Source organism: Agelaius tricolor, unplaced genomic scaffold, assembly GCF_023055355.1.
Source record: "Agelaius tricolor isolate 1412-34295 unplaced genomic scaffold, bAgeTri1.0.p SCAF_9, whole genome shotgun sequence".
In the NCBI taxonomy this organism is placed as follows: domain Eukaryota; kingdom Metazoa; phylum Chordata; class Aves; order Passeriformes; family Icteridae; genus Agelaius; species Agelaius tricolor.
Window position 1 is genome coordinate 11,817,346 of NW_027269269.1, and position 17,027 is coordinate 11,834,372.

General features: G+C 42.6%; 1 protein-coding gene across 1 annotated transcript in view; it reads right to left on the bottom strand.

Annotated features, from left to right (window-relative positions):
- Window positions 1–2,740: 2,740 nt before the first annotated feature.
- HEPHL1 (hephaestin like 1) overlaps window positions 2,741–17,027 on the bottom strand; it is a 32,503-nt gene continuing 18,216 nt past the window's right edge. The window contains exons 10-20 of the mRNA XM_071432762.1: window positions 16,797–16,947; window positions 15,498–15,710; window positions 12,738–12,951; window positions 11,031–11,170; window positions 9,885–10,025; window positions 6,717–6,823; window positions 6,006–6,228; window positions 5,124–5,263; window positions 4,384–4,543; window positions 3,021–3,101; window positions 2,741–2,943 (exon numbers count right to left, since the gene is read on the bottom strand). Coding sequence (XP_071288863.1) covers window positions 2,741–2,943; window positions 3,021–3,101; window positions 4,384–4,543; window positions 5,124–5,263; window positions 6,006–6,228; window positions 6,717–6,823; window positions 9,885–10,025; window positions 11,031–11,170; window positions 12,738–12,951; window positions 15,498–15,710; window positions 16,797–16,947 — 1,773 coding nt within the window. The remainder of the gene's footprint in view (window positions 2,944–3,020; window positions 3,102–4,383; window positions 4,544–5,123; window positions 5,264–6,005; window positions 6,229–6,716; window positions 6,824–9,884; window positions 10,026–11,030; window positions 11,171–12,737; window positions 12,952–15,497; window positions 15,711–16,796; window positions 16,948–17,027) is intronic.

Here is a 17,027-nt window from a genome sequence, read left to right on the forward strand (position 1 = left end):
GCTGTGTACAAGATGCAGGTGCCCCAGACATTTATGTAATGGGACGAAGTGGTTTTCTGTTTTGCTCTGTTCTTAATTTGTACTGATTCCTAATATTTAATTGCCTTTCTGCCCACTGAACAACATTGGAGCTAATGTTGTCATTAAAGTATTACAAATCAAATCCCATTTCAGAGATGTTTAGACAGTATGATACACATAAGGGTAGGACTGCTTTTTACCACATGTAGTACTGTAAATGTATCAGTAATAAAATTTGTCCTTTTTTTCCCTGATTTTTCATGCTACATGTGCTTAAGATTGTCACTCAACTTGTCCACTCTTTTTCACAACACTTTAGTAAAATAGTGAAAAGCAAGGACAAGAATGTCATGTAGCACCCCATGAGTGACTTTCAACATGAAAACTGACCACTTTTCACAGCCTTTTAACCAGTTATTTAACCTCCATGGACTCCTCATCCCATGGTGATTTCATTTCCTTAAGAAGCTTTAAGAAGACCTTCTCAAAGATCTTATGGAAATGTAAGCAGGTTATATTCATCCACATTTCTTATCTATGCACTGAGTCCTTCAAAAACCTTCCTAATGCCCAATTTTCTTGTGGGGGAAAAAAAAAGAAAGTATAAACTCTTCCATGTTCTCTTCTGTTCCTTTGGACACATTCCTGCTTTTGTTTTTAGAACAGTTTCAACTAGCTCCCATTGTGTGGCTGACAGAGCTTTTAGTCCTCTGGAAAGTTTGTAAAGGTTGACCTTGTATTTGTCACCTTTCAAGCTTTTGGATTTAGGACAGTTCCCAGCTGCTACCCCACTTTATAATCCAGGTTTTTCATACTTGAGGGCCTGTAGCATTCCATGGAAAACATCCCTGCCTTGGTGACTTGATGTTCTGTTCATTTTGTTGCTTAACTCTGTTCCTGCCAGTGCTTCAGCCCAGCACAGATGCTGTTCTTCAACACAGGTGTCAGGGCACAGCTGGCACAGGGCTGCCTGCACCAGGCAGGCAATGGTACACTTGCTGCTTTACACTTTTTGTGTTGTTTCATGATCCCCTTGGCAGGCTGTGTCCAGCAGCAGTGATGTCCTGGGACCCTTTGGAGCCTTTGTTTTGGTTTCACAGCCACTGTCCAGCTGAGGAGCAGGACAGAGGAAATGAACTGGGCCAGAAGGTTCATACAAATAGCTGGGGGTTTTTATTATCAATGAAATCACTTTGGCAAACTAGTTTCTACAGTCAAAACATACTTATGACTCTGTTTCTAAAACAGCAGGTGCATTAACTACCCTAGAAGTGAAGTACCAAATAATTTCCTTTTGTAATAGTGCATTTTGAGTAATAGGCTTTAATTTTATATGTACACAGAGAGCTAAAGTTCTGCACAGACAGTATTTTTGCACAGAACAGGAGACCCCAATTTTAAAGTTTACAGGACAGGAAGATGAAAATATCTGTATTTGCCAGCTCAAATTGGAGGTTTTGAGTTGTTTATTGTTCTGATGTAAAATCTATAAGGGCTCAGTCCTGCATTTCTACTTCATGTGTGTGCTTTCAAATGACTGAGGAAAACAAAGAAATTACTGAGAAACATCCAAGAACCTTCAACATATTGTTTGACTGGACACCAATGAAGGACACATTTAAGCTACAATAAGAGTGTTGCACAGTAAAATTTCCTACCTTTGAATATACTTTAAAGTACAGGAGTGGAAAAAAAATAAAATTTAAAAAACCAAACTAGCAACTTGAATTTACATTCAAAATCAAATTTGTGTAAACAGTTTTACAAAGGTTTTTGTCCTGGAATTCCTCTGCTAGAGCTATAGCAGGCATGAGCAGGCAAGAATAAACACAACCTAACAAAAAATTAGCTGTAAACATTCAAGTATCACTAAACATGTCCTGATTCTGTCTGTCTGCCTCGCAGAGCACAAAGATCATCCTCCTGATGGCTTCATTACAGGTTGGGAGAGAGGTGTTGCTCAGTGCAAAGAAGAGGTACAGAATCAGGACCATAACAAGCAGCATTTACAAAGTCAATCTCTTGGAGGTTGTTCAGAGCTAGATTTTTAGAGATAAATAAAAGCTGTTAGAAACTAACAGCAGGGGTACTGCTGAACCCATCACGTGCTAAAATTTATTTGTAGGTCTTCAAAAATTTGTCCCCGGTGCAAAGTTTCCTCATTTAAAAAGGAAAAAAAAAAAAAAAAGACAATCACTTGAATGGTGGTGATTTCATTGAGCCAGACTTTGGGAAACTGCAGGGACTGGGGGATTTGCACCTGCTCTTTCAGAGGATGACAACTCAAGCCAGTCCCTGGTGGTGTTTATTTTCTAGTGTGAACCCCAAGTTTCTGCACAGAGCACATGGATGCCATTCTGCCTGCTCCTCACTCCTGTGAAAACCCAGTGGATGCCAAGAGGTGTACTGCTCTGCTCAGCTGCCAGATTGGATCTTGGACAGAGCTCATCTGATCTCCAGAGGAGTGGAAATGGTGATGGGTGGTACCTGGCTCTTGGAGCTGAGCTCTACAGCTCGTGTTCACTCTTGTGAACACTGGCCATGGGGTAGGACTGTCAGCATATGCCTTGCTCCAGTTTTATTAGCAGCATGTTGCCTGGCAGTGTTAGGTTAATGGTTGGACTCAGTGATCTTAGAGGTGTTCTCCAAACTTAATGGTTTTATGGTTCTATGTTGTGAAATCCAGTGAGTCCCTGTGAATGATATTAAAAGTGGGGATTTACAGGGAATCTGCCAGAAGTGCACTTTTATCATCCAGAGCTGTGTAATGGATTCTATTTCCTTGGTGGGTGATGAAGCAGAAGAAGATTAATGCTGTTGACAGTAGAACAAGTCCAATGCAAACAAAAGCTGCGAGTATCAGGCTGGCTTCTCCAGGACTCAAAGTTTTGCTGAAAAAATTGCCCACTTTGTTGTCATAATCTGTTAAAAGAGAGTTGTAATGAGAAATCTGCACATGAATCTGAAGAGTTTTAAATGGAATTTTAAAAAATCTTTACCCTTTGTAGTGGTTTCATTTGTTGCAGTAGTTTTATTGTATGTTCCAGTTGTGTGTCCTCCTTCTGAAGGAACTTCCCACTCTCGTTTCCCTTCTCAGGGTGAAAAAAAACATAGTTAAGTTGGAAACCTTAATAAATATTTCTTTTTTCTCTTTTGAAAAATTATTTCATTATTTCTACCTTGTTGATCTGAACAGAAATTGTGATTAGATCATCACAACTGTTCCTCTGGGCAGCTCCATGGGCAACATTCCCCTTCTCTGTAGGCATCTCTGTTACTCCACCACTTACTGTAGTGATGGGACAAGGGGTAACTTTTAAACTGAAAGAGGGTAGATTTAGGTGCGATATAAGGAACACATTTTTTATGAGGGTGGTGAGGCACTGGCACAGGTTTCCCAGAGAAGGTGTGGATGCCCCATTCCTGGAAGTGTGCAAGGCCAGGCTGGATGGGGCCTTGAAGAACCTGGTCTAGAGCAAGGTGTCCCTGTCCATGGCAGGGAGGTTGAAACAAGATGATCTTTAAGGTCCCTTCCAACCCAAACCATTCCATGATTCAGTTCTGCATTTGCTTGTCCATTTGAAATCTCGCAGCCCACATGAATATGTGTAGTCAAATAAATTAATGATATCCAAGGAAGGAGTATTTTGGCTATATTTGGCATCTACATTTGTCATCATGCTGCTACAGGGTTACAGGTATGAGGTGTGCCTACTGGCACTTTTTCAACTCTTGTAGAGGAGTATAGCCAGCACAGTGAGGACCTAGATACTGGATCCAGATGTTTAGTGAAGTAATGTGATGTGGAGGGGCTCAAAAAACACTTTCAGCTTCACTCACATGTGTTGGAAGAGACAAGCACCACTCAAAAGCTTGTCAACTTTTCTTAGTCAAGAGATCACCTATTTCTTGGACAAGTTGAACAACCATTTTCTGGAGCTCCTTTTATCCCAGCTGGTATCTGCCTGTGCAGGGAGGAGCCCAAAGAGCTCTACAAGTCATCAGGGCTCACAGGGAGGAACAAGCACCATGCCAGACTGAAGGCTCTGTACAGTGAGGCAAAAAGGTTGAACAACAGCTTTGCAGATGTTTTCTGTGCCACCTTTAAAGGACAAATGGTCCCTAGGCTGCCACTGTCTCAGAAGAGCACTTGTGAAACACCAACTGATTTCAAGCAAAGTTCACCAAAGATTGCCATGTCACTCGGGGTGTTTGTCCTGTCTCTTATCACTGCTAACTGGCCATGGCAGTGCAGGTGCTTCCCACCAGTGCACAGGTGAGCTCTCTTCCTTTTGTCCCTGCCTTCCATCTGATTGTGCTGCAATACCACCTCTGAGTCCTGGGATGTTTCTGATACTGCACCTGATTTATTGATGGTGTAGGTTGTCTCCATGCCAGCATGGATGTGATCGGCCACGTGGCAGTGCAGAAGCCACGTCCCAGGGTTTTCTGCTACGAGTTCAACTGTCTGGAAAGTCCCAGGGAAAAGGTCATATACATCTCCTCTGTGGTCCTTATCTGTCTGTGGCAAAGCAAAACCAGAATTGTGAGAGTCATGCCTCAAATACTCCCCCATGGGCACTGAAATATTCCAGTCAGAATTCCAGCTCCTTAAGGTAGATCAAATGCTTCTTGTACATTTCTAGTGAGCATCGTCCAGAGAAACTGAGGTCTGTGGACACATCATTTAATCCATTATACAACAGCTTCTGTTGACTCCAGCTTTTGGCTGAGCAAAGGTGTTTCTTTGAAATATTTTTCAGGTAGTCCTGCCAGTGGCAAACTGTCACAGCATAAAACCATACTCTAACCCAGCATAACTCTAATTTCCTCCCTGTATTTTCCCTCACACCTATGGGTAATCATATATTTTAACCCACCTAAGCATGTCCTCTACTAGGGTAATAGAAGCTTTGCAAGTATCTCATTCATTTTGTATTTCCTTCAAATGCAAAACTCCCACCCACCTCAGCACCAGCCCAGGGCTCTGTGCCTAAGTGAAAAAACCAGGCTGGAAATATGGATTTTTTGTTTGTTTGTTTGTTTTTCTCATAAATTTCCCATAATACTATAAAAGTTTTACTTTGATTTATTTTACCAACCTTGAAGATGAAGGTCTGCGCATGGAAGTGAACTGTGTGGATATCCACTTCATTGCCCATTCCTATCAAATACCAGTTTGTCCTATCACCTTCGTTCATTGTTAGACCCAAGAGACTGTTGTAAATCTTCCCATTGATTGCTGGAAGAATGACAAAATAGGAATGATTAATATTTGGCCACAGTATGGGTGATTATAACCTCTACTTCAGGCACCCTTTGCACTTTCAGGGTAGAAGGAATGCTCAGGTAGAGAGGGGACAGGCATGTGTGGTCAGGACAAGTGCTGTCCCCAGCGACCACTGCCACTGCAGAGAGACAGTCATGCTTTTGTTTCACTTTCCAAATTGTGTAAGTATACATCAACAAACAATTTTCTGTCTTACAGAGCATCAAACTGGTTTTTTACTGGTTGAGATTGAACTCCTGAGCAAACTGGATTTATGCTGAGAAGCTACATGGAAAAGGAGGGAATAGAATTGTTGCCTAAAATGGGTACCAGCTGTAGAAAGAAAAGTTTGCTTTGCCAGGGCTGTGTGTGTCCCCATCCAGTCTATTCAGCTTGGCTCCTGGACTGGCTGCAAATACAGCCACAGTTTTAAAATATCATCCCTATGCTCCTAAAAAACAAGCCTTGGAGGAACACAGCTCACAAATGACAAGGGAATCCTGGCAGGGCAGCCTCTTCCCAAAAGTATAAGAGTAAACTATCATGTTAGAAAAATATCTTGGCTGGGCCTTGTGAAATCTCTTTGTTTCCAGCATTGCAGTTTATGAAGTTGTCACATGGCTGGGTAACTGCAGGCTGAGTCCAATGTCTCCCTAAAAGGGCTGTGAAAAATAAACCTCTTTCCTCTTGGCTGCTGCTGCTGAGCCCTACATACCATGCATGCTGTTGCCTTCTTCAAAGTTCTCAGTGGAATTAAAATCATCAGGATTCTTATGAAGGTATCTTTCAATATTTTCTTTCAAATACCAGGATTCATTTTCATCGAACACCATAAACAGAAGAGTAAATTCACGATCAATGTCTTTCCTCAGACCTCTTTCATCTAAAGTTCCTTTTCTGCAAACTACAAGAGGCCCAATCAGACCACTGTACGTGTCCTGAAATAAAATAAATATATGCATTAGAGATTTTCAATTCATCTAGTTATGAAATAGATACAGATTAATTGAAGATTAAATTGCTTTTTCCTATCAGATGAGAAAAAATCAGTCCAATTAAAAACTTCTTTCTCTGTGTGCCTCTCTGTTAATTTACCAAAACAATGACATCCAGTGGTCCCTTTCAACCTTACTCGTTCTGTGATTCTGTGATTTTGTGCAATGTTTTGTGTTTACCCCAAATCTCTTCAACTGTTCTTTAAGGAGGAAGTCATATTACTGTGGTGTATGCCTTGGGATTTCTGTAGCTTAAATTACCCAGGCATGTGCAACTGTTGGTAAAGAGTTCAAAGCATCTAGCTCTGTAAATGGTGTCTCTAGCCTGTGGTCCTCTCCCAGCTGAGAAGCAGAATCCTTTCATAAACATTACACAAGGCATGACGTGTTAGCCAAAGCAATGCAAGCTTTAATGGCCATTTCTTGGTTACCTTAACAAAATTTGCTGTTGAATAATAAACCCAAGTGATACAATTTGGATCTGTTTTGCCAGGACCGGATCGTTCTGGGACGTTCCACCTGTAGGTGTTTATTTCCCCTGAAAAAGAGAGAGAACAATTTTACCTTGAGCAGCTAAGTATTAGAGTCTCTGAATGGTATCTAACTCAGACCTCCTACCCTCCTAATCAAAAAACTGTCTGCATCAAAACTACCTATGGAAGCATGCAGCAATGGGATAGGGATATGATTCTGCCTTCCAGGAGGTCAGTGAGGTTCCAGTGGTGTAAGTGAAGGCAGATTGCTCCAGAAAAGATCTGCGAATGATTCTGACAAAAGTGGCATCCCACAGAAGGAAGTTTACAGACAGGACTCTTCATCTTTGCCCTTGGCAAAACCTGCAGTAATTCAGTGATCTCGGCTGCTGATACTTAAGATCAGATGAGGCATTGGGAGCCAAGCCCAGAAAATGTTTCTTGGACCTTCTCAATTGAAAAGGGCAAAAAGAAGTGGCAGTTGCCACTGGGATTTTGCAGGGGGTGCTGCAGAAGTGTGTCAGCTGGGGGCCCGGATAGGAGAGCTGGATATGTACCAACCTGCTGTCAGGGGGGAGCAGGGGGGGTCTTTCATCTTCCAGATAAGACCTTGCTCCACAGCAATTACCAGAGAACCTCTATCTCTTCCCAAATGTCATCATCTCTGCCACATCCTCCCTGAGCAGAAATTCCCTGACCTCTGATTTAAAAAAAATCATAATGAATGGATGAAAAAATGATCTGTTTGGGTGAGGATCATTTCTTGCACCGAACACAAACATCTGTGTTCAGATGAAATGCCTATGCTGTGTTTCCCTGCTTTGCTTTTTTGCTGGTACTTCAGGAAAGAGTAGGAGACCAAGATGTGGTCAACACCTTGCCCTTTTAAGTGGTGGAGAAATGTTGAACCAAGCAATCTCTGTCCCAAAAGTCTTTCAGGGTGACAACAGCCAAGAGCATTATGGGACATGCTATGAGTCAGGTTAAAACCAGGAAATCACAGAACCATGGTTTTAGTACAGCTATACAGCCCAACAGCTGCCAATGGCTGTGGGCATCTAGGCAAGGAGAGTTTTCAAGCTTAAAGGGTTGGGAAATGACTGAGTCTAGCTTTTGTGTCACTGAGCCACTACACTGTTCATGCATCATGCAACAGTGGGTTTTAATTGTACAGTAGCAACTACAAAAACAAAAAAGTGATGACTTTCAACTCTCGTACAGTATGAGATGGGCCTCATGTAAGTATTGCAATATCATTTACTCTTACAGGATAAGCATCATGTCATGGAGACATTAAGTCCATGTCATGGAGACATGGAGGCCAGGGAAATGTTTCTCATCCACCTGTATCTAACCTACATGTCATCACCTCTTTTTAGAAGGTGTGATCTGAGAAGGGAGGCTGGTCGTGGTCCTCCACCCCTTCCTTACTTTTTCCTCCCTCAGCTCAGGATGTTAGGAGGCTGTAGATGGAAAAAATCTCCACCCTACTTAAAGCTGACACACTTCAGAAGGCATTGAAGACTGATCTTTGAAGTTCAAATAAGGCATAACCCCTGGAAAAAAGCTATAAACATGAGAAAAATTGATGTTTTCTCCCTTTTTTCCTTCTGGGTAATTGGAAGAATGGCCGGGGAGAGAACAAAGCTGTGGCAGATGAGAGCTGGTCTTGCATAGGTTGCTATGGATATGTTTTCTGCATCTATTTACCATGCCCCCCACAGGTTCTTTAGGACCCGGCAGTGCTCTCAGGAGCACAGTTTGTCAGGATGCAAATCTGTCTGATGACTGATTTAGGATTTAGTAGAATTAGACAGTCTTTGGCAAGTTTGGGGTGAGCAGTCCAGCCTGGCCTAGGAAGAAAGACGGTGAGGATTTCTAGGTGATGCTGGTGGGGACTGAGGTGCCCAGAAATTTTTCTTATTTTCAGGGATTTCATTTCTATGTCAACTGCTCTTTCCAAACTCCTAAGGAAGAGTCAGTCCTTAGATCCTGTTGAAGAATGATTTTGGCTTACTCTCAAACACAGAGACCTTCCCTCATCTAACTCATCCCAAGCCTGCTCCCATGTGGACACAGGAGACATGACAGTAGTGTTCCCGTTGCTACATTTCAAAAGCCAGCCTAACAGTGTCAACATCATCATGGAGCAAATTACAAAACAAAGGAATTGTATATAAACCAGTTCCTTTTCCTTCCCCTCCCCCATGTATTAACCTCAGGTATACATTCATCAAACTGCAGCAAGGCAGATGCTGGCTCACATTTGGACATGAGTTTCTGTGTATTTGTATTTTACCGAGACAGCTGTTCACAGGAAAGAAATTTCAGCTTGCAAGAGCTTTATTACATCAAATTTTCTTTACATTTAGTTTCACACTGGAGTTCACAAATACCACCAAAAAAATTTGCATGGGTGTTGGAAAGCAAACGTGGGTACATTTTGGATTGACTGCTATGCCTGGGTTTGATTTCCTACTTAGAATATAAACCCAATAAAAAAATTGAAGTTCAAGAAGTTAAACAGGAATAAAACAGTAATTAAACAGGAATTTTTCTATATGAAAAACTATTATCTACTGTTTTCCTCACTAGAAACTGAGGTGTATTTGGTACACTTTTCAAAGGTTATTAATTCACATGACAGCTACGTTTGGCATTTTATGCATGAGTCGGAATGCAATGCCAATTCTCTGTAGCTTGAGAGAGGCAGAGTTAATATTAACATATGCAATTCTTACTTCTGAATTTGAAAGTTTTTAAAACATTATTAGAGTGTCAGTTTGGAGCCAAATGCAGCACTGGCTTACACTTCTCTTGCCATGATTATGGGCCTGCTTCTCTCTCTTTTGGAGGTTGTGTAGTGGTTTTACATTCCTGTTTCTACCCCTGATAGGAATGAAGGCTTATTCTCTGCCCAAATGTGCTCACTTGGTCAAGAACCTACATGTCTAGAAACTCAGAACTGTAGCTGCATAAGCATTGAGCATATTGTGCCCGGGAGAACATATAGATATGGGCAAGTTTGAAAGAGACATTATCATTAATGTGCTAAAATGCTTTTATATACAGCCTTTTTAGCTCAAAGAAAAGAAGAGGGGAAAAAAGAAAAAAAGGGACCCTTACCAGGGAGGGTAATTGGTGTCTCAGGCTGTTCTTCACAACCAACCTCTTCTATACCATGTGCACTTACTGAGTAAGGCCTGCTGGCTTTGTTCTTAAATACGATCAGTACGGAGTCACCAACCTCGGCGTGGAGTAGTGGCCCTGAATTCAAACAGGAGATGCCAGTGTTTAATGCTGCTTTTCTGAATTCAACAAACTTTCAATAGCTTGGCCTGGGAGTAGAGCCAAGGTCTCTATCAAAATCATTGGGCTTTTCTATTCTTCCAGGAAAGCCATCAAAATTGTTTTATCTCAGCTGATTAAAAGCTCCGTATGTACAAATAATCCCTTTTCAGTCAATGAAGAGAATTGTTCTCTCTGAAGACGGGTCTTTGAACAGCTGTTTTTTAAGGAAAACTCCTGAGGATGACTTTTGAATCTTTCAAAATTTTACTGTCCTTCAGAAAAGGAAATTGTAAACATATCCTTAGAGAAGGTTATCCTGAGGGAAGAGTATGAAACTGTATCAGGAGAGGCTTAGTTTGAGTATCAGGAAAAGGTTCTCCACCCAGAGGATGGTCAGGCACTGGAACAGGCTCCCCAGGGAAGTGGACACAGCACCGAGCCTGACAGAGTTCAAGGAGCATTTGGACAACACGATCAGGCACAGGGTGTGAGTCATGCAGGGCCAGGAGTTGGACATTGATGATCTTCCAACTCATGATATTCTAAAATTCTATGACTATTTTATGACCAGTTGTTGCCTGCTTTTCACCCCATAAAAAACCTGAACTGATGGTTATTTTACGATGGGTAAAATTATGTCTTGCCAATTGCAAACACAAATCCCTCTCCTTAATATTATCTTAATCTGTTTACAAGAGTCTCCCCCATGTTACAAGCTCTGAAGCTAAAGTGAATCCCAGAATTGCCATTATAGCACTCCTTAGGATACTCCTTATTCATATTCAAGAATTAATTCTTTAATTTGGAAAGGATCTTTACACTCAGCAGTTATATAAATAGCATGTAAAATAACTGACACCTGGAATAGGCGTCACTGTTCCATATTTTCCATCTTAATAAAGCTAGAAAACATCTTAGTTTTTGGAAAGCAATCCTCTCCCTGAGCACAGGCTTGGTCTGTGAGACATGAGAGCTACTTGCCTAGGATTTCCAAGTGTTCCTCCTCTTCTGTCCTCACTCTGCGCTGTGTGAAGTTGCCACTTGTGTACTCCCTGTAAACCACCTTCTTGTATTTTGAACCAATCAGGTCCTCTGCTTGGCCCAGAAAAACATGCCCATAGCTGCAAAATAAAATGCAATAAAAGCACTAAAGTGTACATAGCTGAAAGCTAGTAACTGTTGTGCTATTCACAACAGATTCAATGAGAATATACAGCTTGGTCCAATGTGCTGATGGATGTGAAGGCCCTGAGAGATGCAAGAGGTTTTGAATAGCAAATAGCAAGAGTGATAATCCTTACTGAATGCACACCCTCTTCAAACAGGTAAAGCTGAGGATAAGATGCACTCTCCAAGAATTTTGAAAACACAAATCTTCACCAGAGCTGGAGTAGGGGTAAAGTGTGAGATGAGAGTGGTTTCAGCTCCCCTCTCCAGCTGCATTGTTCACTCCAATAACAGATACTGCCTGACCCTGGAAACCTGAATCCTCTTATCATGATGGCTACTTTTGCTATCTTGGCTATTAGCCACAGGAAGATGATAAACAAAGCTTGACCTTTGAAAACAAATGCGATCCATCATCTGAGATAAGAGGGAGCTGCTTTACCCTTCCCTCTTGCTGCTGTGTACTGCACAGGCTGGATGCTTTCCCAGCATGATGATAAAAGGAGAAATGTGTTTTCATTCTGCAAGGGGAAGAGGATGCTTTCCAGGTTTCCCTAGTGTGTTGCTGCTCCCATGGGATCCCAGAGGGCTGACTCGCCGGCAGAGGACACTCACAAGCCGCTGTGCAGCTGAGCCTTCACCCTCTCTGGGAGCAGCTGCCTCCCGGCAGCTCATCTCCAGGGTGCCCCTGGCAGGGGAGTTGCAAGGTTGGTTCACAATACACTAAATAAAACCAAAAAACTGCCCCAGGGATACTGCTCACTGTGTAGTGAGCTGTGCAACAGCAGCCTTTGACAGTAGTGGAGTTTATGTTTTCTTTAAACTGACATCATCACCTGTGATTCCTCAGGTGTATTTTTTTACAGACTTCTCTTCCTCTGTACCAGGAGCACTTTCACAGATGCTTTGCTAAGGTTTATTTTTGACATAAGTTCCTTTTTGCTTTCACCAAAGTGTCCTCAGAGACAAGTCTGTCTAATATGATCTGGAATGTGTATTTTTTTCCCAAGTTTTTTATTCCTCACACAGTAGAGTGATTCAGTTGCAGGGTTACTTATGTTCTGATCTTGTCAGGGGATCTAGGGGCTACCATGGTGCAGGAAAGCAGACTCAGCACCCCCATCATGCATTTGCATTGCCTACAGGAGCTCACATCTGGAACAGGTGTCTGACTTTCTCCTCTATGAAAACCAGAAGTCTGGGATGGCAAGGCTGGGGAGAGTAAGGGAGAGAAGAGGGTTGGGGGCAGCATTGTAAGGTTGAGCCAGGGCTGGAGCACAAACTTGGAGGCCTTCTTGAATTCAACAGCATTACAAGACAGTCTGAATGAAAGCATTTGAAACTGGTGCCTATGAACTGGTCTAGACTGAGAGGCTGTGACTTTGTAAATACATTTTCTCATTATCTTTGGCGAAGAGTTCCTCCTGAAAATACAAGGTTGGTGTCATGAAATGGTGCTTCAAAGTTTCCCCTCCACTGTGAGTGTGTCGTGTGCCCACAACTGTTTTTTGGGTTGGGTACCTTTCCTCATAGCTGCTGATGTTGTAAACCTTTGGTGCTGAGCTCTTATTTGAGGCATAGTCCCACTCCACCTCCTCTGCAGCAATGTAATAGACCCTCATGGCTCCACGCTGCTGCTGGGCTCCGCTGGGGCTGCGGCAGCTGCTGACCTCGTAGAGATGCTTCATCCCACCAACAAAGTGATCAAAAGTCCTGCAAACCACTTTGAATGTGCCTGGAAAGAAAAGCACATGGCATTTAAGCAACTAAAAAACCTAACAAGCATCTTGGCAAATTAGGTCCTGTGTACATCTCTGATCTGTCCTCAGATAATCCTAATGTATAATGCTGTGTGGAAAGTCAAGCAAGAGGATGTTTAAATAGAATGATAGAATATTCTAGGCTGGAAAAGACCTCCAAGATTATGAAGACAGCCATTAACCCAGCACTGCCAAGTCTACCACTAAACCATGTACCTAAATGACATCTCTACAATCTTTTAAATTCATCCAGGGATTGTGACTCTACCACGTACTGGGCAGCCTGCTCCAATGAACTGAAACTCCCTGATGCAACCTGAGGTTATTTCCTCTTTTCCTGTCACTTGGTGAGAGGAGGTCCCTTGGGAGAGGAGACTAACACCCAGGTAGTTATAGAGAGTGAGAACAACCCCTCTGAGCCTCCTTTTCTCCAGGCTAAACACTCCCTCAGCCACTCCTCACCAGACTTGTGCTCCAGACCCTTCCCCAGCCCTGCTGCCCTTCTCTGGACATGCTCCAGTCCCTCAATGTCCTTCTTGTAGTGAGGGGGCCAGAACTGGACACAGGATTGGAGGTGTGACCTCACCAGACCTGAGTAGAGGGGAACAATCCCTGCCCTGCTCCTGCTGGCCACACCATTGCTGATCCAGGCCAGGATGCCACCAGCCTTCTTGGCCAGCTGGGCACACCCTGGATCATGTTCAGCTGCTGTTGTCCAGCATCTCCAGGTCCTCTTCTGCTGAGAAGTTTCCCAGACACTTTGTCTGCAGCCTTTGGCAGTGCATGGGGTTATTGTGAACCAAGTGCAGGACCCAGCAGGACTTGACCTTGTTTTGCTCCATAGGAAAAACCAGCCTGCTCCATCTTTGCTCAAAAATCACCATAAATTACTTCTAACTATTTGAGTTAGATCAGCTTGGCCAAGGACACTCTGAAAAGCACTCAGATGTCTGGCAGCAGGAATAAGCTTGCCAGCAAGCCTCACTGCCAGCGAGCCCATGCTGCAGACATGCCCACGAGGAGCACAGGAAGAGGAGGAGGAAGCATTCATTGCAAAACTCAGTAAAGGCATGGAGAAACAAGGGGTGTGTTTCAGAGATGCTGGTTCCTTGTCCCTGAGCACAGAGCCACTTTACCAGCCTTCAGTGCAAGGGACTCTCCACAGAGCCCCTGCAGTTTGTCTGGTGTAGTCAGGCTGAAGAAAGGCTCTGCAATACAGATGCAGTCCCACGATACAGGAATGCCTGCTTATAACCATTTATCTATTTGCACAGTTGAGATAAACTGGAACTTTCTGACCCTTTGCACTCCCTCCATGAAAGGCCAAGCCACCACTGGCCTTTTTTTTGGTGGCTCTGGTGGTCAAAGATGGTAGTGATTGAGGGAGCATATTTTGGCTTGTTCATGGGCAGATTTTAATATTTATACTCTCCTTCTCTCCTGCCCATTTACTCAAGCAGAAGCTGACTGTGATGTTGTCCTATACAGCTCCACCTGCTAGCACTGTGTGAAGGAGGAAAGCACTTTCACAGCTGCTTTGTATGTGAGTCAGTGATAGAATCAAAATTAGAAGCATAGCCTGTCCAGACTAGATCTCAGTCTATTTCTTGCACCTCAGAGGCAATAGTGATTAAAGAGATAAAATAATATGTAATTAAAATAAAATCACAAGCATTGACGATTGTAAAGATCTGATAATTCATTCAATTTCTGTTATTGCTGGTAGAAGGTTAGCCAAAAAATAATAATCTCTTAGAATAATTGTTTTGTGTGAGATCTACAATGCAGTTTCATGACAGATGGTGGAAATGTTTGGAATTTGTGTTAGAAAAATTTCAGTTGTCTTACAGCATCTGCAACAGAGGTCTAACCTGGCACATACACAACTCCAATGTACATTTCTATCAGGTGCCCTGGCCATGGATGGCCCTTGGCATAGCTTTGTACAACCCTGATGACTCTATTAATTTAAACAGAGTTGCATCAATGCAAAGCAAGGTAATGTTGTACTTTATATGATGAAGATTATTTGGTGTCTCCAGCAAACAACTCACACTCTCCTGGTTTGAAGTATGAATCACTGGATTACCCATGAGATTTAAAAGTACTTTTAATGTATAAGCTTCTGAAGAAACTCCTAAAGACTGACTATTACTGAAAAGCCTTTGTTGAAGTCCTAAAATACCTTAAGTGGTGCTGACTATCCACATGGCAGTGAACTTGCTTTTCTAAAAAAGTCTGTTTGGAGAATTATGAAATTCTATGAGCATCCTGTTAGCTATCTCTCTGCCTGCTGCTCTACCCATCCCTAAGTCATTAAAGCCTCTTGTTTTTGGTGTACATGAATACATACACCTTCCCAGAAAAGTAATCCAGCCTGAATTCTCAGCTATGACAGGTCGCCAGGGTCTCTCTCCACGCTTTCAGCCTCCCTGTGCAGAGCAGAGCATCTCACTGTCTGTTATTTTGGCTCACTGGTATCTGCAAGTGCCACACAACCAAAATCAGTTCATGAACATACCCACACGGTCTGGCTGCATTAGTGCTGTCCCTGATAAATGAGGAAACAAGGCCAGCCCATCCCTTGTTGTCCCTCTCAAGTCGATGGTGTTTCCTTGGAAATGAACCCCGTGCATGTCGTAGTGACTGCCCAGCCCAATGAGGTGCCAGGAGACCTTGTCATTCTTGCACATGGTCAGGCCTGGCAGATTGCCATACAAGTAGCCATTGACAGCTGGAGGAGAAGGAAAAAGTCAAGGTTAGCAGCAGGTCCACGAGAATGCGTTACAGAACCTCCTACCACCCACCTGGCCAAAGACTCATGACTCAGCAAGTCACTAAAGGGGCATTTTGTGAAGAAAAAGTAGGATTGGATGACACCAAATTAACATCTAAGTGCTATTCCTATAAACTCAGAACTTCTACCTCTTTGGTTTTAGCCTGTAAAATCTTGTAATAGCTCTCTGCTATTGTGATGTAGCACTCCTCCTCTGAGCTTTTGAGCGTACCTCCCAGACACCACTCAAGTGTACAAATTTGGTACCTCCTTTCAGCCTGGAGAATGAATAACCACATCATTAAGGCTATGGAGAGGGCCATAAAGAGTCTGAGTTACAAGGGTAAGGCAAAACTCCCTAATCCTCAAATTGTTCTCTGTGATCAATGCGTGAAAGATGCTATAAAAGAACAAAACTTCGGTATGATTAGTTCCATCTCATAGAAGAAGAATAAAATAGACAGCCCCAGAAAGCCCCAGAGTTCTCTAAAAATATATATCTAAAGCAAAGTTAGGTTATGTGATTTGCTCAAGTCTGTCATCCCAGGGGTACCTTGGAGGAGATCCATGCTAAAGTCAGATACTTACATCCAGAAATGATGTTGTAAAATATTTTTGGCCATTCCCCTAGTCTTTGTGTCTCCTCTTCCAGAGGTAGTCATTGCCCAGCAGGGCAGGTAGATTTTACTGCATGAGTCAGTGCCAAGGCCAGCAGTGAAATTTAAAACACTAGTGAACATTGGCTTCTTCTGCACCTGTCTCTGGCATTGTGCCTTTTTACAGAACTCAGTATTGTATCTAAAATCACTGCTCTGTTCCCTTTTTCCAGATGTATTTGTAGATGGATGCATTCATTGCCATTGTGACTGGAGTTTCAATGTGCACTCCAAGGGCATCAGGAGCTGGCCATAAGCTGACTGACAGCTTTTCAGCTCACTCTCCAGTGCAGTGCAGAAAGCTGTGAATGATGATAAAACCTGCCAACTCATCTTCCTAATATGATTGAATAAAAGATATCATTAACAGACATTAGATATTTTGTACCATGCATTTTGTTGGATTCCATGAAATCAGCATCATTTTCATCCACTTTTGTTGGGTCTCCAGTAAATGATTCAATATTCTTGTTCAGATACCAGCTGTCATTCTCATCAAAGATTGAAAAGAGGAGGTAAAATTCTCTGTCTATTCCTTTCTGTAGACAAGGAGGAAGACAAGACATAAAAAAAAGTCTATTCAATAAAAATGAATAGGTTTTTATAACAAAACTTTCTT